Source organism: Myripristis murdjan, chromosome 10 (assembly GCF_902150065.1).
Source record: "Myripristis murdjan chromosome 10, fMyrMur1.1, whole genome shotgun sequence".
NCBI lineage: Eukaryota > Metazoa > Chordata > Actinopteri > Holocentriformes > Holocentridae > Myripristis > Myripristis murdjan.
The window spans coordinates 26,942,779-26,965,176 of record NC_043989.1 but is presented as its reverse complement, the minus strand read 5'-3'; the positions used below and the strand labels follow the sequence as shown (position 1 = coordinate 26,965,176).

General features: G+C 42.5%; 1 protein-coding gene across 1 annotated transcript in view; it reads left to right on the top strand.

The window, feature by feature from the left end:
- Window positions 1-22,398, top strand: part of ahnak (AHNAK nucleoprotein) — a 36,337-nt gene that overhangs the window by 9,285 nt on the left and 4,654 nt on the right. The window contains 14 exon segments of the mRNA XM_030061647.1: window positions 5,893-5,953; window positions 6,157-6,313; window positions 6,450-6,676; window positions 6,834-9,003; window positions 9,006-10,253; window positions 10,256-10,539; window positions 10,541-11,330; window positions 11,333-11,698; window positions 11,856-13,127; window positions 13,284-13,454; window positions 13,457-15,268; window positions 15,425-17,556; window positions 17,558-18,494; window positions 18,680-22,396. Of these exon segments, the coding sequence (XP_029917507.1) occupies window positions 6,157-6,313; window positions 6,450-6,676; window positions 6,834-9,003; window positions 9,006-10,253; window positions 10,256-10,539; window positions 10,541-11,330; window positions 11,333-11,698; window positions 11,856-13,127; window positions 13,284-13,454; window positions 13,457-15,268; window positions 15,425-17,556; window positions 17,558-18,494; window positions 18,680-22,396 (15,283 nt within the window). The 5' untranslated portion in view covers window positions 5,893-5,953.

Below are 22,398 nucleotides of genomic sequence, written 5' to 3'. Positions count from 1 at the left end.
CCTCAGAACAGCATTCTGTTGTATGGCCAGACTCCAAAGCTCCATCGGAATGTTTGTTGCGAAGCCTCCTTTGAACCTCGAAGGTCAGGCCACCATTCAGCTGTGAAAAGCCTGCCTTGTGGAAACATGACACTTGGCTGCTTCTGCTCACGGTGCCTCTACTTTGGCCTCCACCCCCCTCCGCCATAGCTCAACCACCTGTTCCGCTCGACCCCCTTTTCCCCTTCTTATGAAACAGCCCTGTCAAAAGCCCGCCAATCTCACACTCTTTAACCGTTCGCAGTTGGCATCTGTGGAGGATTCATTCCTTCAGAGTGGAGGGAAGCCAGACCCAAACTCTTACCCAAACCAGACCCTATGCCATCTCTGTAGACTGTAGGCCTATGACAGACCAAAAGTAAAGAGGCGTATCCAGAAATGCTCTGTGGTCGCAAGCTGGTTAAGAAAGGCTTTTGTCTGGCTGACTGTCCCTATGTCCCCCCAGCAGTTTGTCTCTTGCTCACCACACATACCAGACCACAATAAAGGATGATGGATAGAAGAGCTTATCCCTGCAGCTTTACCCTCCTGTCCCCCTTGCCTCTGTGATTTCCTCCATCCCTTTTGCCCAAATCTATTTTTTTGTGTCCCTCAAACATGGATTTGATGACATCACTAATCCAGTTAAAGAGCATGTGTCCTCAGGAATGTCGCTCTCCGCTTTGGCAGAGGAATGAAAGAGATAGCAGGAATTGCTTGATTGTTGCCTCTGCCTTTTTGCTTTGAGTCACAGACTGCCTGCTTGTCTTATGATCCCGGAGTCTTCCTTATTTAGTATCAGTTTACACTGACTATAACTGATCATATGATCTGTTTTGGACTATTAACATTTTTTTTCAACTCTGTCTTTTTGATAAATGATTTATGCTATAATAGGGCATATGATAAGCTCAAGGATTGTGTGAACTTAAAGAGGGGGATTCCGATACTTGAGACTGGCTTCCCTTAAGGGGCCATTTGTCATTCCCTGCATGCCATGCTGCTGCTCCTCACCACAGATACAGCGTGTGATAAAACATGAAGGAGGAAAGTGAGGTCCTCTTGTAAATATTGAGAATGCCCTGTGTACAGTGTAGGTAAACCTCCAAAGAGATTCACCAGTCGTGGAGCTGTGTCATGTCTCCTTGGCTGTTGTTGTTCTCCCTGTCCTCCCACCCCTTTCTCGGCAGTTAACTCATAGACATACATTCCACAAAAAAACTGTCTGCCTCTCTTTCTCACAAGCAGCCCCCTCTCCACCCCCCCCCCCCACCACCGCCACACACACATACACACGTACACATACACTTTCCCCCAACTTTCTTCATTCCCTCAACCATCGCTGCTTGCCTCAACTCCTCCCTGCAGTCTGCTGCCAGGAACATGTCAAAGCTGTGAGAACAAGGACAACCCAAATAGTTCACTGTAGATTATAAAACTTCAGAGAGAGGAGGAAGGTGGGGGGAGAAAAGATAAAGACAGGGTTATGTATATGAATTTGGATGGATAGATCGAACTGAATTTACATACAGAGAGAGGGAGAGAGAGAGAGAGAGAGAGAGAGCGAGAATTGGGTGTGGCCTCAGCCTCAGGCCTCATCCCCTTTGTGCAGGAGATGGAGAGAAGAATAATAATGTGGTTTTCCCTCCCTTGCTTGCAGGGAGTTGCTGAGAACACACATAACTGTTGCCTTTCTCCTCCCTTAGCAAGACTGTTTTTCGTAAATACCTGTTTGAGCCAACATAAATATTGTGCCTTGTTTGAAAGTTAAAATGCTTCATTTTCACCACCCCCCTCGCAAACACTGACTAAAATAAACCTTGAGAAGCATGTTAGGGGGAAAAAACGACATAACGTCCCTGCTATTCCAGGGAGGAAATCAACATCATGAGAAAAATATGTAACATTTTTTTTCATCTATTTCCATGACGTGAACAAACAGATAAGGTAGATGTGTACCCTGCTAAAATGGTTACTCTTTTGTTGGGTTACAATGTAGGTGTTTGCAAGTGGAGGCAGCCATCTTTAGCGTAAACATCATCTCTATCTCCTGTGTTGCCGGCTGCTATCAGCGTCTGCCTGTATTATCACAGAGTGGCCATGGCCTTTGTTGTTCAGTCCTGGAAGCCAGCAAAAGGCTATTTAAGAGAGCAGCTTCATATTACCATAAGGCATTGCATGCATTTCCCAATATTCCCAGTCATGTAGGGCTGAAGTCTATTTATTGACTTGTGTTAATTGGTGTATAGCTTGTGATGTGCCATTGGACAGGATCCAAACACATTGAGAGACCAGTTTTCTATTCACTTTGCATTTTAAACTTTGTTTACAAATGCATTTTTGAGCACCCTCATTTGCCTAAGATTTTATCCTTGGTATTATGATTTATTTCTCCATCTGCATGAATTTTCCTTTTTCCTTTTTTGTTTTTGAGGTTTTTATTCAATCAGGAGTGTCAGTTGTTGGGAGTCATTATAACAGTAATGATATCATATTCAGTGTCTATAGTCATTGTCACTGTGTGATCTGTACATAAATCTGCCCGATAATTTCAAGTAATGCTGGGACATGCTGTCTGTGATGAAGTTAGTGTAATCTACCTCATGGCCTGCCAAGGAGCAGGCTAATCTTTGATGAACAGCCTGAGATTGGATGCAAGACATGTTGATGTTATGGTTGTTAGGAAAGTAGAAAAAAATCAACATAAAACCATATGGACCACAGCGCTTATATGGCAGAGATCATTCTGGAGATAGGTGAACAACATTCCAGTGTTATACAGAAGGAGCCACCACACACTCACATACGCATGCACACAGGCGCACACAAACACACACACTGGGAAGACTTTGATTAGTGTGTCTGATCTAGACTGACGGGTTGTTTTGATATCCCCCAGGGACTCACCAAAACATCACAGTGTCATCTTTTCTCACCTTCCCTTATTTGATTAAAATGATATGTTCAGGCAGTGCACCAAGAGTGTAGGCTAGCTCTGGTGACAAGTGCCACATGTTACAGATCCAATAGGAACAGCTGTTTCTTTATCTCTTCCGGGTTCCTCTTACTCTCAGCAGCCTGTTATCTAGCAGAGCAGTGTGGTGGAGCGTGGCACCGTAATAGCCACCAACAGTTTTAACTATGTGAATGGGGGGGCTGTGTGTGTGTGTGTGTGTGTGTGTGTGTGTTTGGGTTGCTTTCACCCCTCACTCATTTTGCTCTTGGTATGCTGGATTTGATGGTTTACTGGTGCAATTATGTTATTTATAGGAGTGCAAAAAATAATGTGTGCTACGGAGGTTAGTATGGTTCCTCTGACTAACTGTACTTTCCATATTATATTTTGAAAATCAGCAGAGAAGAAATGCCAAGGACAGAAACATGTTGGAAGGACTTTGTAATTCAAAGTCTTGCTTAAAAGATGGATTAATCTCACTGCTCTTGTCTGGCACTTGAAAAAGTGGTGATGTGACAGACTTACAGCATATCCATCTTACAGACATAGAGGCCTCCTTTTTTTAAAATAGTGCTTTCAGTCAAGCTGTAATGTGCCATGCAGAAGTAAGAACTATCTTGGCACCACTGAGACAGACAATGACAAAAGTTTTCTAGATTCTATCTTCAAAGTTCTCATGCAATCCTTTGATTAATTTTAAATGGCAACTCAACCTTGCCACAGGAATCCTGACAGTGCAATCTGCCTTTCAGAAAACTCACCTCTATATTGTGTCCATCAGAGGTACAGATGGTTCAACTAGGCTGTTTGTCACATGTTTACATTTTATATGACCACTTTTGATCATATAAGAAATAGAATAGCCTGTTAACCACCATCTTACATTTTGAACACGTTTCCCCATCTCAAGTAAGTACAGGGTGACCCAAAAAAAAAACGGGAACTTTTTAACAATCCAATAAAACCAAGAGTGATGGAAGAAAAATATTTTATTCATAGTAATTGAAACCTTAAAACATGCCATTTAAGAAACAATGATGGAATATTCATTTTTTAAAAATTGTGCTGCCACTTGCTCATGTCTGCCAATATGCACTTCAAAGATTCCCATTTTTTTGGGTCGCCCTGTACCTGAGGGAAGAGACCCAGACAAGCCAAGTCAATGGAAGGAGATCACACAAACAAAGCATGCCACTCGTATACTTTATAAAAAGACCTTTTTGCAGATATGAATTGCTTTACTGACCACCCAGAAGTTGTCTTTCATAAAGTTTGGAGGGATGTATGAGCAATAAAGCTATTACAGTTTGTGTGCTGTGCAGGTCAATCCCTTCAAAACATAATCAATTAGCGCAGTGACTCATATCCTGTATTTTGCAGTTTTATGTTATCTGTTTGTATGCTTTTCCATTTGTATTGGCTGATTAGAAGCAATTGCAAAACATAAAATATGATACCTGCCCACTGTAATCACTTGCTTGGTATGTCAGTTTTACTTACACATCTGTCACTAAGAATTCCCTCTCAGGGGTCAAATACTGCCCACTTGCTGTTGTGAAAGGAATCAAAACAAATGCTTTAATGGTGGAAGAAAACATTCCCTACACAACACAGCACATTTAATCACCATGCCTCTTTAACTGAAACGATTCACAATTAATCTGTAATCAGTTTCTGGATACTGGACACTAATACATTTTCATTAAACACCATCCAAATAAGTCATTGAACTTTCTGACAACTGGCTCATGCACGGAGGCATGAAAGCAAACCATAACTGGCTAGGTAGAGCCACGGCTCAGACAGCCTTGTGTAATTGCAGTGGTGGGTAGTGGAGAGGTTGGTATTAATAAAACAATGGGCTGTCTGTTCCAAATAGAAGAGTGGGTAGGACTAGTCAGCATGTTTGATGAAGCAGGACACTCGAACAGGGAAAAATGTAAACAGTCCTTGTTGTTGCTGTGTTTCTTGCAACTGTGTTTGTTATGTTTCGCAGTTATTAATATAGACCAACCTGCAGCGAGTCTGTTAGAGGGATTTTGTATCACAGCCAAAGCTACAGTCATCATTATTATTATTTTTGAAAATTCATGCAATTAAATGACTTCATTCAATATGCCTGGTACCACAGTACCCCATATTGTTCCTATGTAGTATGACAATGGCTTTCGTAAATATGAGCACACCTTAACGATATTCAACTTTGTGACAAAATGAAATAAAATTACAAGTATATGGACAGCAAATATAAAGAAATGAATGAATGGTAAGCATAAAATGACAAATAAACTCTGGCAATAACTATTTTAAATATTTTTTTACAGGTATGTAATGAACAGATTTAGAAAATGTATCATGTATGTTTTGTGTATGTATGAGCAAATGTTTACTGGCTGTAGTGTATCAGACTGTGTGTGTGTGTGTGTGTGTGTGTGTGTGTATGTGTCTGAACTTGTGGATTTGTGAGTGTCTGTGTCAGTGTGAATGTGCATTTCTGCATGTGCATATGTGTTTTCATAAAGAAAGGCAGCTTTAACCATCATTGTTCTCTCTGTTGATACTGGAGTAGGGTGTAGGCACAGGATCGGGCTGCTTTCCTCAGGGCAGGGTGTGGTCTGACTTCAACCAAATTTCCAAAACACACAGGAGGGCGGGCGTGTGCTGGCCCCTTGGTTTTTCAGACAGATAGAGGCAGTGTTGCCTTCTTGTGGTCTTAGCACCATCTAGTGTTCATCATTAGATCTTGCAAGCAAGAGTAACTGAAAGCAGAGCTGCTGCACTATATGTAATTCATGCATACATGCTTTTGACCTAACAGGTTTAAAATAGGAACATCCTGTCAGGAATTTGAATAGAATAGTGTGGCAAAGTCACAAAGCGACTTTTTGGCTTAATGATTATGTCTCTTTATTTTGCAGTAAAGCCAAGGCATAACATTCATCACACCAGGGCACAAGAAGAGAAAAGCAAAAACACAAGGTATTTTGTAAACATTTTCAGGATGTTTCCTTGTTTGCACAATAAATATCCTAGTTTGTGCTTGCGGTCTTCCAGTACATATCTGTATAATACAAACATTATTATGATTATGATTATTATTTACAAATTGCACATTGTAGCCATGTTCAGTTCTTGCTTGGTCTTGCTTTATTCTCATGCTCTTCCTCTTCACATATTTATAGATGGCTGAGGAGGAGGAAACCAGGGAGGTGCTCTTTCCAGACTGGGAAGGCCCAGACAAAACTGGCCTGACAATTGAGCAGACTGGTGATGGAGAAATCTTTGTCAAGGAGGTGAAAGGGGAGTCACCTGCGGCACGGTCTGGAAAAGTATATGAAGGTGCTATTTTTTTTAAATCTATGCCTAGCTGTGACTTCTTAAGCAGGCTCTCTCAGTCACCTTCCCATTACACTACACCTACCAACTTCAGTATTATCAATTGACTGCTTTGCTGTTTTCTGTGTTCAATTCACAGGTGACCAGATTGTGGGAGCCACTATCTACTTCGACAACATGAGCTCAGAAGAAACAGCTGACCTACTGAAGACACTGAACCGCCACAAGGTTGGACTGAAACTACAAAACAAAGGGGACAAATCCCCATGCCGCTCGCCTTTGAGCACACCATGTCGTTCACCTATGGGCACACTGACATGGGAAGAGAAGAGCCGGTTTGGAGGCTCCAGTCCAGACATCATTCTTGTGAGTTCAGTTTTCATAGAATATTTCTTATTCTCATCACATTCATTTGTTGGTAAGGAATCTACTGAATAGACACACTATAAGAAAAAAATGTACAATCATACTTACATTCTGTATAATACAATTTGGTATACAATTTGTATCTGTCTATCAACAGAGTGGAGATGATGAGGACTATAAAAGAATATACACAAAAAAGATTAAACCAAGGCTGAAGTCTGAAGACCTTGCAGAGGGAGTGGACGTGCGCACTGAGCGGCACAGCAGCACAAGCAGCGATGGCAGCACAATTACCACCATCACCCGCCGCATCACTACCTACACTGTGGATATGCCAAGTGGCATAACTGAACAGCTTGAACTTTCAAGTCCAGAGTTTAAGGGGTTAAGGCATGAATCTGGGGATGGCTCCCCTCGTATCAGAGTCTCATATGGAAGCTCCTCAGGTAAGGGGGGAGCTGAAGAGGGAGTTTTTGAGTTAGGTAATGTCTCTTTCACTGGGCCACAAGTTAGCTCCACAGAAACACACTGGGGCAGCAGAGGGATGAAGACCACAACAGTTACCAGAGAAATGGAGGGAGATGGTAGTGTAGGTCTCAGATTCAAAGAACCTAACTTAAGAATATCAGATTCTAGCATCTCAAGGGGGAGAGGTGAGCATGAAGATGGAACCATTCAGGGCTCAGGAACAAACATAACAATAAGAGACAGCATGAATACTGACAGTAAGCTTGTAACAATAGGAGGTTTAGGAGGTGCAGAAATGCCCTCATCTGATGGGAAAGTAGGGTCAATCAGCATGTCCGTACCAGGAAAAAACACACACATTTTCTCTACATCAGTGGGTAAGAGAGAAGGGGGTAATATAGACATTGGTTTGGATGAGAGGGGCAAAGTGATTAGTCAAGTATCAGGAATTACCATTAGTCACCAGCAGACAAAGGGATCAGGTAATACTGATATTCACAATGTCAGACTTGGTGGAGGCTCCACAGATACTGATACTGAATGGAGTAAAGGAAGGATATCAGCAGAATTTAAAGCACCAACATTAGACACTGATACCTCAGATCCTTCCTCAAAGGCAGAAATCAAAATACCAAATGTGAGTGGGAATGCAAATGTTTCAGTTCCTGGATTTAAACGTGACATCAAATCCCCTGAAATTACAGGGCCAAAAATTTCACTGTCAGGTGTAGATGTCAACCTGAAAGGTCAAAAGCAGACTGCCGGGGTGGAGGTTAAACTGACTAAAACGGACACTGACATGAATGTACCTAAAGTAAACATAACAGGCCAAGAAATTGATATTAAAGGGCCAGATGGTCAAATCAAAGGCCCACAGACTTACAGTAAGTCACCTAATGCAGTTTGCAACATTGAGGGAGATATAAAAACACCTAAACTGGAAATTGAAGGAACAGATGTTGACAGTGGATTCCAAATGTCGAAAATCAAACTGCCATTTGGATTTAGGGGTCCAAAAGTGGAAGGTGCAGATGTTGACATTAACCTACCTAAAGCTGACATTCATATCAAATCACCTGAAGTGGACACTGAAGGTCTTGATGGCAAAATCAAAGGACCTAAAATGAAGATGACATCCATCTCAGGACCCAAAATTTCCAGTCCAGACATGGACATCCATCTGAAAGGGCCCAAACTCAAGGAAAATGTTGATGTGTCTGTTCAAAAGTTTGAAGGAGACATGAAACCAACAAATGTCAACCTTGAGGGACCAGATGTTAAAAATGCCAGTGCAGACAGTAGACTCAAAATGCCCAAAATTGAAATGCCATCTTTTGAACTCAAAGGTCCTAAAGTGGAGGGTCCAGATGTGGATGTCAACCTACCAAAAGCAGACACTGATATCAAAGCACCGGAAGCTGACATCAAGGGACCAGAACTTGATATAAGTCCAGGTGGTAAGATTAAAGCACCAAAATTCAATATGGCATCCATATCAGGGCCTAAAATGTCAATGCCCAATGTGGATTTAAATGTTAAAGGGCCTAAAATCAAGGGAGATGTGGAAGTATCAGTGCCAAAGATAGAAGGAGACATTAAAGCTCCCAAAGTGGACATTGAAGGGCCTGATGTTGACATCGAGGGACCTGAAGGTGGATTCAAAATGCCAAAAATCAAAATACCTTCCTTTGGCATCAAAGGTCCTAAAGTGGAGGGTCAAGATATGGATGTCAACCTACCAAAAGCAGACATTAATATTAAAGCACCTGGAGTTGATATCAAAGGACCTGATGTTGACCTTGAGGGCCAGGAAGGGAAAATCAAAGGTCCAAAATTCAAGATGCCATCCATATCAGGGCCAAAATTTCAATGCCAGATATGGATATGAACATAAAAGGGCCCAAACTCAAAGGAGATGTGGATGTGTCAGTGCCAAAGATTGAGGGAGACATTAAAGCGCCTAAAGTGGATATTGAAGGGCCTGATGTTGACATCAAGGGACCTGAAGGTGGATTCAAAATGCCCAAAATCAAAATGCCATCCTTTGGCATCAAAGGTCCTAAATTGGAGGGTCCAGATGTGGATGTAAACCTACCAAAAGCAGACATTAATATTAAAGCACCTGAAGTGGACATCAAAGGACCTGAGGTTGACCTAGATGGCCTTGAAGGGAAAATCAAAGGTCCAAAACTCAAGATGCCATCTATATCAAAGCCAAAAATTTCAACGCCTGACGTAGACTTCAACCTTAAAGGACCTAAACTCAAGGGAGATGTAGATGTGTCAGTGCCAAAGATAGAAGGAGACATTAAAGCTCCCAAAGTGGACATTGAAGGGCCTGATGTTGACATTGAGGGACCTGAAGGTGGATTCAAAATGCCAAAAATCAAAATGCCATCATTTGGAATTAAAGGTCCTAAGGTGGAGGGTCCAGATGTGGATGTCAACCTACCAAAAACAGACATTAATATTAAAGCACCTGAAGTTGATTTCAAAGGACCTAATGTTGACCTTGAGGGCCCTGAAAGGAAAATCAAAGGGCCAAAATTCAAGATGCCATCCATATCAGGGCCAAAAATTTCAATGCCAGATATGGATATAAACCTAAAAGGGCCCAAACTCAAAGGAGATGTAGATGTGTCAGTGCCAAAGATTGAGGGAGATATTAAAGCACCTAAAGTGGAAATTGAAGGGCCTGATGTTGACATCAAGGGACCTGAAGGTGGATTCAAAATGCCCACAATTAAAATGCCATCCTTTGGCAGCAAAGGTCCTAAAGTGGAGGGTCCAGATGTGGATGTCAGTCTACCAAAAGCAGACATTAGCATTAAAGCACCTGGAGTTGATATCAAAGGACCTGATGTTGACCTTGAGGGTCCTGAAGGGAAAATCAAAGGGCCAAAATTCAAGATGCCATCAATATCAACACCAAAAATTTCAATGCCTGATGTAGACCTAAACCTTAAAGGACCTAAAATCAAGGGAGATGTGGATGTGCCAGTGCCGAAGATTGAGGGAGACATTAAAGGACCTAAAGTGGACATTGAAGGGCCTGATGTTGACATTGAGGGACCTGAAGGTGGATTCAAAATGCCAAAAATCAAAATACCATCTTTGGCATCAAAGGTCCTAAATTGGAGGGTCCAAATGTCGATGTCAACCTACCGAAAGCTGACATTAATATTAAAGCACCTGAAGTTGACATCAAAGGACCTGAGGTTGACCTTGAGGGCCCTGAAGGGAAAATCAAAGGTCCAAAATTCAAGATGCCATCCATATCAGGGCCAAAAATTTCAATGCCTGATGTGGATTTCAACCTTAAAGGACCTAAAGTCAAGGGCGATGTGGATGTGTCAGTGCCAAAGATAGAAGGAGATATTAAAGCTCCCAAAGTAGGACATTGAAGGGCCTGATGTTGACATTGAGGGACCTGAAGGTGGATTCAAAATGCCAAAAATCAAAATACCATCCTTTGGCATCAAAGGTCCTAAATTGGAGGGTCCAGACGTGGATGTTAACCTACCGAAAGCTGACATCAATATTAAAGCACCTGAAGTTGATATCAAAGGACCTAATGTTGACCTTGAGGGCCCTGAAGGGAAAATCAAAGGTCCAAAATTCAAGATGCCATCCATATCAGGACCAAAAATTTCAATGCCAGATATGGATATAAACCTAAAAGGTTCAAAACTCAAAGGAGGTATGGATGTGTCAGTGCCAAAGATTGAGGGAGACATTAAAGCACCTAAAGTGGACATTGAGGGGCCTGATGTTGACATTGAGGGACCTGAAGGTGGATTCAAAATGCCAAAAATCAAAATGCCATCCTTTGGCATCAAAAGTCCCAAATTGGAGGGTCCAGATGTGGATGTCAACCTACCGAAAGCTGACATTAACATCAAAGCACCTGAAGTGGACATCAAAGGACCTGAGGTTGACCTTGAGGGCCCTGAAGGGAAAATCAAAGGGCCAAAATTCAAGATGCCATCCATATCAGGGCCAAAAATTTCAATGCCCGATGTTGATTTCAACCTTAAAGGACCTAAAGTCAAGGGAGATATGGATGTGTCAGTGCCAAAGATAGAAGGAGATATTAAAGCTCCCAAAGTGGACATTGAAGGGCCTGATGTTGACATCGAGGGACCTGAAGGTGGATTCAAAATGCCAAAAATCAAAATACCATCTTTGGCATCAAAGGTCCTAAATTGGAGGGTCCAGATGTCGATGTCAACCTACCGAAAGCTGACATTAATATTAAAGCACCTGAGGTGGACATCAAAGGACCAGAAATTGGCCTTGAGGGCCCTGAAGGGAAAATCAAAGGTCCAAAATTCAAGATGCCATCCATATCAGGGCCAAAAATTTCAATGCCCAATGTTGATTTCAACCTTAAAGGACCTAAAGTCAAGGGAGATGTGGATGTGTCAGTGCCAAAGATAGAAGGAGATATTAAAGCTCCCAAAGTGGACATTGAAGGGCCTGATGTTGACATCGAGGGACCTGAAGGTGGATTCAAAATGCCAAAAATCAAAATACCATCCTTTGGCATCAAAGGTCCTAAAGTGGAGGGTCCAGATGTGCAATGTCAATCTTACCGAAAGCTGATATTATATCAAAGCACCTGAAGTGGACATCAAAGGACCTGAGGTTGACATTGAGGGCCCTGAAGGGAAAATCAAAGGTCCAAAATTCAAGATGCCATCCATATCAGGGCCAAAAATATCAATGCCTGATGTGGATTTCAACCTTAAAGGACCTAAAGTCAAGGGAGATGTGGATGTGTCAGTGCCAAAGATTGAAGGAGACATTAAAGCTCCCAAAGTGGACATTGAGGGGCCTGATGTTGACATCGAGGGACCTGAAGGTGGATTCAAAATGCCAAAAATCAAAATTCCATCCTTTGGCATCAAAGGTCCTAAATTGGAGGGTCCAGATGTGGATGTCAACCTACCGAAAGCTGACATTAATATCAAAGCACCTGATGTTGACATCAAAGGACCTGAGGTTGACCTTGAGGGCCCTGAAGGGAAAATCAAAGGTCCAAAATTCAAGATGCCATCCATATCAGGGCCAAAAATTTCAATGCCCGATGTTGATTTCAACCTTAAAGGACCTAAAGTCAAGGGAGATATGGATGTGTCAGTGCCAAAGATAGAAGGAGATATCAAAGCTCCCAAACTGGATATTGAAGGGCCTGATGTTGACATCAAAGGACCTGAAGGTGGAATCAAAATGCCAAAAATCAAAATACCATCCTTTGGCATCAAAGGTCCTAAAGTGGAGGGTCCAGATGTGGATGTCAACCTACCGAAAGCTGACATTAATATCAAAGCACCTGATGTGGACATCAGAGGACCAGAGGTTGACCTTGAGGGCCCTGAAGGGAAAATCAAAGGTCCAAAATTCAAGATGCCATCCATATCAGGACCAAAAATTTCAATGCCCAATGTGGATTTCAACCTCAAAGGACCTAAAGTCAAGGGAGATGTGGATGTGTCAATGCCAAAGATAGAAGGAGATATTAAAGCTCCCAAAATGGACATTGAAGGGCCTGATGTTGACATCGAGGGACCTGAAGGTGGATTCAAAATGCCAAAAATCAAAATACCTTCCTTTGGACTCAAAGGTCCAAAAGTGCAGGGTCCAGATGTCAATGTCAATCTTCCCAAAGCTGATATTGATATCAAAGCACCTGAAGTGGACATCAAAGGACCTGAGGTTGACATCGAGGGCCCTGAAGGGAAAATCAAAGGGCCAAAATTCAAGATGCCATCCATATCAGGGCCAAAAATATCAATGCCTGATGTGGATTTCAACCTTAAAGGACCTAAAGTCAAGGGAGATGTGGATGTGTCAGTGCCAAAGATTGAAGGAGACATTAAAGCTCCCAAAGTGGACATTGAGGGGCCTGATGTTGACATCGAGGGACCTGAAGGTGGATTCAAAATGCCAAAAATCAAAATACCATCCTTTGGCATCAAAGGTCCTAAATTGGAGGGTCCAGATGTGGATGTCAATCTACCGAAAGCTGACATTAATATCAAAGCACCTGAAGTTGACATCAAAGGACCTGAGGTTGACCTTGAGGGCCCTGAAGGGAAAATCAAAGGTCCAAAATTCAAGATGCCATCCATATCAGGGCCAAAAATTTCAATGCCCGATGTTGATTTCAACCTTAAAGGACCTAAAGTCAAGGGAGATGTGGATGTGTCAGTGCCAAAGATAGAAGGAGATATTAAAGCTCCCAAAGTGGACATTGAAGGGCCTGATGTTGACATCGAGGGACCTGAAGGTGGATTCAAAATGCCAAAATCAAAATACCATCCTTTGGCATCAAAGGTCCTAAAGTGGAGGGTCCAGATGTGGATGTCAACCTACCGAAAGCTGACATTAATATCAAAGCACCTGAAGTGGACATCAGAGGACCAGAGGTTGACCTTGAGGGCCCTGAAGGGAAAATCAAAGGTCCAAAATTCAAGATGCCATCCATATCAGGACCAAAAATTTCAATGCCCAATGTGGATTTCAACCTTAAAGGACCTAAAGTCAAGGGAGATGTGGATGTGTCAGTGCCAAAGATAGAAGGAGATATTAAAGCTCCCAAAGTGGACATTGAAGGGCCTGATGTTGACATCGAGGGACCTGAAGGTGGATTCAAAATGCCAAAAATCAAAATACCTTCCTTTGGACTCAAAGGTCCAAAAGTGCAGGGTCCAGATGTCAATGTCAATCTTCCCAAAGCTGATATTGATATCAAAACACCTGAAGTGGATATCAAAGGACCTGATGTTGACCTTGAGGGCCCTGAAGGGAAAATCAAAGGTCCAAAATTCAAGATGCCATCCATATCAGGACCAAAAATATCAATGCCTGATGTGGATTTCAACCTTAAAGGACCTAAAGTCAAGGGAGATGTGGATGTGTCAGTGCCAAAGATTGAGGGAGACATTAAAGCTCCCAAAGTGGACATTGAGGGGCCTGATGTTGACATCGAGGGACCTGAAGGTGGATTCAAAATGCCAAAAATCAAAATTCCATCCTTTGGCATCAAAGGTCCTAAATTGGAGGGTCCAGATGTGGATGTCAACCTACCGAAAGCTGACATTAATATCAAAGCACCTGATGTTGACATCAAAGGACCAGAGGTTGACCTTGAGGGCCCTGAAGGGAAAATCAAAGGGCCAAAATTCAAGATGCCATCCATATCAGGGCCAAAAATATCAATGCCCAATGTGGATTTCAACCTTAAAGGACCTAAAGTCAAGGGAGATGTGGATGTGTCAGTGCCAAAGATAGAAGGAGATATTAAAGCTCCCAAAGTGGACATCGAAGGGCCTGATGTTGACATTGAGGGACCTGAAGGTGGATTCAAAATGCCAAAAATCAAAATGCCATCCTTTGGCATCAAAAGTCCTAAATTGGAGGGTCCAGATGTGGATGTCAACCTACCAAAACCTGACATTAATATCAAAGCACCTGAAGTTGACATCAAAGGACCTGAGGTTGACCTTGAGGGCCCTGAAGGGAAAATCAAAGGGCCAAAATTCAAGATGCCATCCATATCAGGGCCAAAAATATCAATGCCTGATGTGGATTTCAACCTTAAAGGACCTAAACTCAAGGGAGATGTGGATGTGTCAGTGCCAAAGATAGAAGGAGATATTAAAGCTCCGAAAGTGGACATTGAAGGGCCGGATCTTGACATTGAGGGACCTGAAGGTGGATTCAAAATGCCAAAAATCAAAATACCATCCTTTGGCATCAAAGGTCCTAAATTGGAGGGTCCAGATGTGGATGTCAACCTACCGAAAGCTGACATTAATATCAAAGCACCTGATGTTGACATCAAAGGACCAGAGGTTGACCTTGAGGGCCCTGAAGGGAAAATCAAAGGTCCAAAATTCAAGATGCCATCCATATCAGGACCAAAAATATCAATGCCCAATGTGGATTTCAACCTTAAAGGACCTAAAGTCAAGGGAGATGTGGATGTGTCAGTGCCAAAGATAGAAGGAGATATTAAAGCTCCCAAAGTGGACATTGAAGGGCCTGATGTTGACATTGAGGGACCTGAAGGTGGATTCAAAATGCCAAAAATCAAAATGCCATCCTTTGGCATCAGAAGTCCTAAATTGGAGGGTCCAGATGTGGATGTCAACCTACCAAAACCTGACATTAATATCAAAGCACCTGATGTTGACATCAAAGTACCAGAGGTTGATCTCGAGGGCCCTGAAGGGAAAATCAAAGGTCCAAAATTCAAGATGCCATCAATATCAGGGCCAAAAATATCAATGCCTGATGTGGATTTCAACCTTAAAGGACCTAAAGTCAAGGGAGATGTGGATGTGTCAGTGCCAAAGATAGAAGGAGATATTAAAGCTCCCAAAGTGGACATTGAAGGGCCTGATGTTGACATTGAGGGACCTGAAGGTGGATTCAAAATGCCAAAAATCAAAATACCATCCTTTGGCATCAAAGGTCCTAAATTGGAGGGTCCAGATGTGGATGTCAACCTACCGAAAGCTGACATTAATATCAAAGCACCTGACGTGGACATCAGAGGACCAGAGGTTGACCTTGAGGGCCCTGAAGGGAAAATCAAAGGTCCAAAATTCAAGATGCCATCAATATCAGGGCCAAAAATATCAATGCCTGATGTGGATTTCAACCTTAAAGGACCTAAAGTCAAGGGAGATGTGGATGTGTCAGTGCCAAAGATAGAAGGAGATATTAAAGCTCCCAAAGTGGACATTGAAGGGCCTGATGTTGACATTGAGGGACCAGAAGGTGGATTCAAAATGCCAAAATTCAAAATGCCATCCTTTGGCATCAAAGGTCCTAAATTGGAGGGTCCAGATGTGGATGTCAACCTACCGAAAGCTGACATTAATATTAAAGCACCTGAAGTTGACATCAAAGTACCTGAGTTTGACCTTGAGGGCCCTGAAGGGAAAATCAAAGGTCCAAAATTCAAGATGCCATCCATATCAGGGCCAAAAATTTCAATGCCCGATGTTGATTTCAACCTTAAAGGACCTAAAGTCAAGGGAGATGTGGATGTGTCAGTGCCAAAGATAGAAGGAGACATTAAAGCTCCCAAAGTGGACATTGAAGGGCCCGATGTTGACATTGAGGGACCTGAAGGCGGATTCAAAATGCCAAAAATCAAAATACCATCCTTCGGCATCAAAGGTCCTAAAGTGGAGGGTCCAGATGTGGATGTCAACCTACCGAAAGCTGACATTAATATTAAAGCACCTGAAGTTGACATCAAAGGACCTGAGGTTGACCTTGAGGGCCCTGAAGGGAAAATCAAAGGTCCAAAATTCAAGATGCCATCCATATCAGGGCCAAAAATATCAATGCCTGATGTGGATTTCAACCTTAAAGGACCTAAAGTCAAGGGAGATATGGATGTGTCAGTGCCAAAGATAGAAGGAGATATTAAAGCTCCCAAAGTGGATATTGAAGGACCTGATGTTGACATCGAGGGACCTGAAGGTGGAATCAAAATGCCCAAAATCAAAATGCCATCTTTGTCAGGACCCAAGGTCAGCATGCCAGATTTGGATTTGAATCTAAAAGGGTCAAAACTCAAGGGAGATGTGGATGTGTCAGCTCCAAAGGTAGAGGGAAAAATAAAAGCACCAGAGGCTACCATCAAATGTCCTGATATTGATATTGAAGGGCCAAATGCTGGTTTTGATTCTCCAGAAGCACATGTGAAAGGTACAAAGTTCAAGTTGCCAACAATATCTGGACCAAAAATAACATTACCCGATGTTGACTTCAATCTTAAAGGGCCAAAATTGAAGAGCGACATAGAGGGTGATATTAATTTGCCAAAAACTGAAATTCAAGGACCTGATGTCACTATTGATAGTCCTGAACTTGGATCAAAGAAAACAAAATTCAAAATGCCTAAATTTGGATTTAAGGGTCCAAAGGTCAAGGCTCCTGAAGTTGATGTTAAACTAGCTCAAGGGGATTTCAACATCAAAGGTCCCAAAAGTACGGTTGAAGGTCCTGAACTTGAAGTGGCAGGACCTAAAATTAAAGGATCAAAATTCAAGATGCCAAAATTTGGGTTGAGAACCCCAAAGTTTGAGAAGCCAGACGTTAATGTTGATCTTCCTAAAGCTGACTTTGACATCAAGGTTCCAGAGGTTGATATGAAAGGCCCAAAGCTTGAAACTGGGGGGCTTGATGGAAAACTCAAAGGCCCAAAAGTCTCAGTGCCAGATGTTGACTTCAGTGTCAAGGAACCAGCATTGGAAGGAAATATAGATGTATCTGTGCCAAAAATAAAAGGGGATATAAAAATGCCTAAAGTGGACATTGAAGGACCAGATGTTGACATTGAGGGCCCTGATGGTGGATTCAAAATGCCCAAAATCAAAATGCCATCATTTTGGATTTAAAGGACCTAAACTGGAGGGTCCAGATTTAGATGTTAACCTTCCCAAAGCTGACATTGATATCAAAGCACCTAAAGTTGACATTCAGGGACCAGAACTTGACATTGAAAGTCCAAGTGGTAAGATCAAAGGGCCAAAATTCAAGATGCCATCTATCTCAGGACCCAAGATTTCCATGCCTGATGTGGACTTCAACCTGAAAGGTCCAAAAGTCAGTGGAGATGTGGATGTGTCAGTGCCAAAGATTGAGGGAGACATTAAAGCACCAAAAGTGGATATTGAGGGGCCTGATGTTGACATTGAGGGCCCAGAAGGTGGATTTAAAATGCCAAAAATCAAACTGCCATCTATCTCAGGACCTAAAATTTCCATGCCAGATCTGGATATAAACCTAAAAGGGTCAAAACTCAAGGGAGATGTGGATGTGTCAGTGCCAAAGATAGAAGGAGATATCAAAGGTCCTAAAGTTGATATAGAAGGACCAGATGTTGACATTGAGGGCCCTGAAGGAGGATTCAAAATGCCTAAAATCAAAATGCCATCTTTTGGATTTAAAGGTCCTAAAGTAGAGTGTCCAGATGTAGATGTAAACCTTCCCAAAGCAGACATTGATATCAAAGCACCTAAAGTTGACATCCAGGGACCAGAACTTGACATTGAAAGTCCAAGTGGCAAGATCAAAGGGCCAAAATTCAAGATGCCAACCATCTCAGGACCCAAGATTTCCATGCCTGATGTGGACTTCAACCTTAAAGGTCCAAAAGTCAGTGGGGATTTGGATGTGTCAGTGCCAAACATTGAAGGAAACATTAAAGCACCTAAAGTGGATATTGAAGGGCCTGATGTTGAGATTGAGGGACCAGAGGGTGGATTCAAAATGCCAAAAATCAAAATACCATCCTTTGGCCTCAAAGGTCCAAAAGTGGATGGTCCATCATCAAAGGTCCTAAACTGGAGGGTCCAGATGTAGATGTAAACCTTCCCAAAGCAGACATTGATATCAGAACACCTGATATTGACATCAAAGGACCACAGGTTGACCTTGAGGGCCCTGAAGGGAAAATCAAAGGTCCAAAATTCAAGATGCCATCCATATCTGGGCCAAAAATTTCAATGCCCGATATGGATTTCAACCTTAAGGGACCTAAAGTCAAGGGAGACATGGATGTGACAGTGCCAAAGATAGAGGGCGATATCAAAGGTCCTAAAGTGGATATTGAAGGACCAGATGTTGACATCGAAGGTCCTGAGGGCAGATTCAAAATGCCAAAAATCAAAATGCCATCGTTTGGAGTTAAAGGTCCTAAGGTGGAGGGTCCAGATGTAGATATAAACCTTCCCAAAACAGACATTGATCTCAAAGCACCTGAAATTGACATTAAGGGACCACAACTTGACATTGAAAGTCCAAGTGGTAAAATCAAAGGGCCAAAATTCAAGATGCCATCCATCTCAGGACCCAAGATTTCCATGCCTGATGTGGACTTCAACCTGAAAGGTCCAAAAGTCAGTGGAGAAATGGATGTGTCAGTGCCAAAGATTGAGGGAGACATTAAGTCACCAAAATTGGATGTTGAAGGGCCTGATGTTGACATTGAAGGCCCAGAAGGCGGATTCAAAATGCCCAAAATAAAAATGCCATCCTTTGGGTTCAAAGGTCCTAAAGTTGAGGGTCCAGATGTGGATTTAACCCTTCCAAAGGGTGACATTGATATGAAAGCACCTGACGTTAACATCAGAGGACCAGAGGTCGACATTGAGGGCCCTGATGGTGGATTCAAAATGCCAAAAATCAAAATGCCATCATTTGGCTTCAAAGGTCCTAAAGTGGAGGGTCCAGATGTAGATGTCAACCTTCCCAAAGCAGACATTGATATCAAAGCACCTGATATTGACATCAAAGGACCTGAGGTTGACTTTGAGGGCCCTGAAGGGAAAATAAAAGGTCCAAAATTCAAGATGCCATCAATATCTGGACCAAAACTTTCAATGCCCGATATGGATTTCAACCTTAAAGGACCTAAAGTCAAGGGAGACGTGGATGTGACAGTGCCAAAGATAGAGGGAGATATAAAAAAGCCTAAAGTGGATATTGAAGGACCAGATGTTGACATCGAAGGTCCTGAGGGCAGATTCAAAATGCCAAAAATCAAAATGCCATCATTTGGAGTTAAAGGTCCTAAGGTGGAGGGTCCAGATGTAGATGTAAACCTTCCCAAAGCAGACATTGATATCAAAGCACCTGAAGTTGACATTCAGGGACCAGAACTTGACATTGAAGGTCCAAGTGGTAAGATCAAAGGGCCAAAATTCAAGATGCCATCCATCTCAGGACCCAAGATTTCCATGCCTGATGTGGACTTCAACCTGAAAGGTCCAAAAGTCAGTGGAGATGTGGATGTGTCAGTGCCAAAGATTGAGGGAGACATTAAAGCACCAAAAGTGGATATTGAGGGGCCTGATGTTGACATTGAGGGCCCAGAAGGCGGATTTAAAATGCCAAAAATCAAATTGCCATCTATCTCAGGGCCCAAGATTTCCATGCCTGATGTGGATTTCAACCTAAAAGGTCCAAAAGTCAGTGGAGATGTGGATGTGTCAGTGCCAAAGATTGGGGGTGACATCAAAGGTCCTAAAGTGGATATTGAGGGGCCTGATGTTGATATCAAGGGCCCAGAAGGAGGATTCAAAATGCCCAAAATCAAAATGCCATCTATCTCAGGACCTAAAATTTCCATGCCAGATCTGGATATGAACCTAAAAGGGCCAAAACTCAAGGGAGATGTGGATGTGTCAGTGCCAAAGATAGAAGGCGATATCAAAGGTCCTAAAGTGGATATAGAAGGACCTGGTGTTGACATCGAGAGACCTGAAGGCGGATTCAAAATGCCCAAAATCAAAATGCCATCCTTTGGCCTCAAAGGTCCTAAAGTTGAGGGTCCAGATGTGGATGTCAATTTTCCCAGAGCTGACATTGATATCAAAGCACCTGACGTTGACATCAAAGGACCAGATGTTGACATTGAGGGCCCTGAAGGAGGATTCAAAATGCCTAAAATCAAAATGCCATCTTTTGGATTTAAAGGTCCTAAAGTAGAGTGTCCAGATGTAGATGTAAACCTTCCCAAAGCAGACATTGATATCAAAGCACCTAAAGTTGACATTCAGGGACCAGAACTTGACATTGAGAGTCCAAGTGGTAAGATCAAAGGGCCAAAATTCAAGATGCCATCCATCTCAGGACCCAAGATTTCCATGCCTGATGTGGACTTCAACCTGAAAGGTCCAAAAGTCAGTGGAGATGTGGATGTTTCAATCCCAAAGATTGAGGGAGATATTAAAGCACCAAAAGTGGATATTGAGGGGCCTGATGTTGACATTGAAGGCCCAGAAGGAGGATTCAAAATGCCCAAAATCAAAATGCCATCTATCTCAGGACCTAAAATTTCCATGCCAGATCTGGATATAAACCTAAAAGGGCCAAAACTCAAAGGAGATGTGGATGTGTCGGTGCCAAAGATAGAAGGCGATATCAAAGGTCCTAAAGTGGATATAGAAGGACCTGGTGTTGACATCGAGGGACCTGAAGGCGGATTCAAAATGCCCAAAATCAAAATGCCATCCTTTGGCCTCAAAGGTCCTAAAGTTGAGGGTCCAGATGTGGATGTCAATCTTCCCAGAGCTGACATTGATATCAAAGCACCTGACGTTGACATCAAAGGACCAGATGTTGACATTGAGGGCCCTGAAGGAGGATTCAAAATGCCTAAAATCAAAATGCCATCTTTTGGATTTAAAGGACCTAAAGTGGAGGGTCCAGATGTAGATATAAACCTTCCCAAAGCAAACATTGATATCAAAGCACCTGAAGTTGATATTAAGGGACCAGAACTTGACATTGAAAGTCCAAGTGGTAAGATCAAAGGGCCAAAATTCAAGATGCCATCCATCTCAGGACCCAAGATTTCCATGCCTGATGTGGACTTCAACCTGAAAGGTCCAAAAGTCAGTGGAGATGTGGATGTGTCAGTGCCAAAGATTGGGGGTGACATCAAAGGTCCCAAACTGGATATTGAAGGGCCTGATGTTGATATCAAGGGACCTGAAGGTGGATTCAAAATGCCCACAATCAAAATGCCATCCTTTGGCCTCAAAGGTCCAAAAGTAGAGGGTCCAGATGTGGATGTCAATCTTCCCAGAGCTGACATTGATATCAAAGCACCTGACGTTGACATCAAAGGACCAGATGTTGACATCGAGGGACCTGAAGGAGGATTCAAAATGCCTAAAATCAAAATGCCATCTTTTGGATTTAAAGGTCCTAAAGTAGAGTGTCCAGATGTAGATGTAAACCTTCCCAAAGCAGACATTGATATCAAAGCACCTAAAGTTGACATCCAGGGACCAGAACTTGACATTGAAAGTCCAAGTGGTAAGATCAAAGGGCCAAAATTCAAGATGCCATCCATCTCAGGACCCAAAATTTCCATGCCTGATGTGGACTTCAACCTGAAAGGTCCAAAAGTCAGTGGAGATGTGGATGTGTCAGTGCCAAAGATTGGGGGTGACATCAAAGGTCCTAAAGTGGATATTGAAGGGCCTGATGTTGATATCAAGGGACCTGAAGGTGGATTCAAAATGCCCACAATCAAAATGCCATCCTTTGGCCTCAAAGGTCCAAAAGTAGAGGGTCCAGATGTGGATGTCAATCTTCCCAGAGCTGACATTGATATCAAAGCACCTGACGTTGACATCAAAGGACCAGATGTTGACATTGAGGGCCCTGAAGGAGGATTCAAAATGCCTAAAATCAAAATGCCATCTTTTGGATTA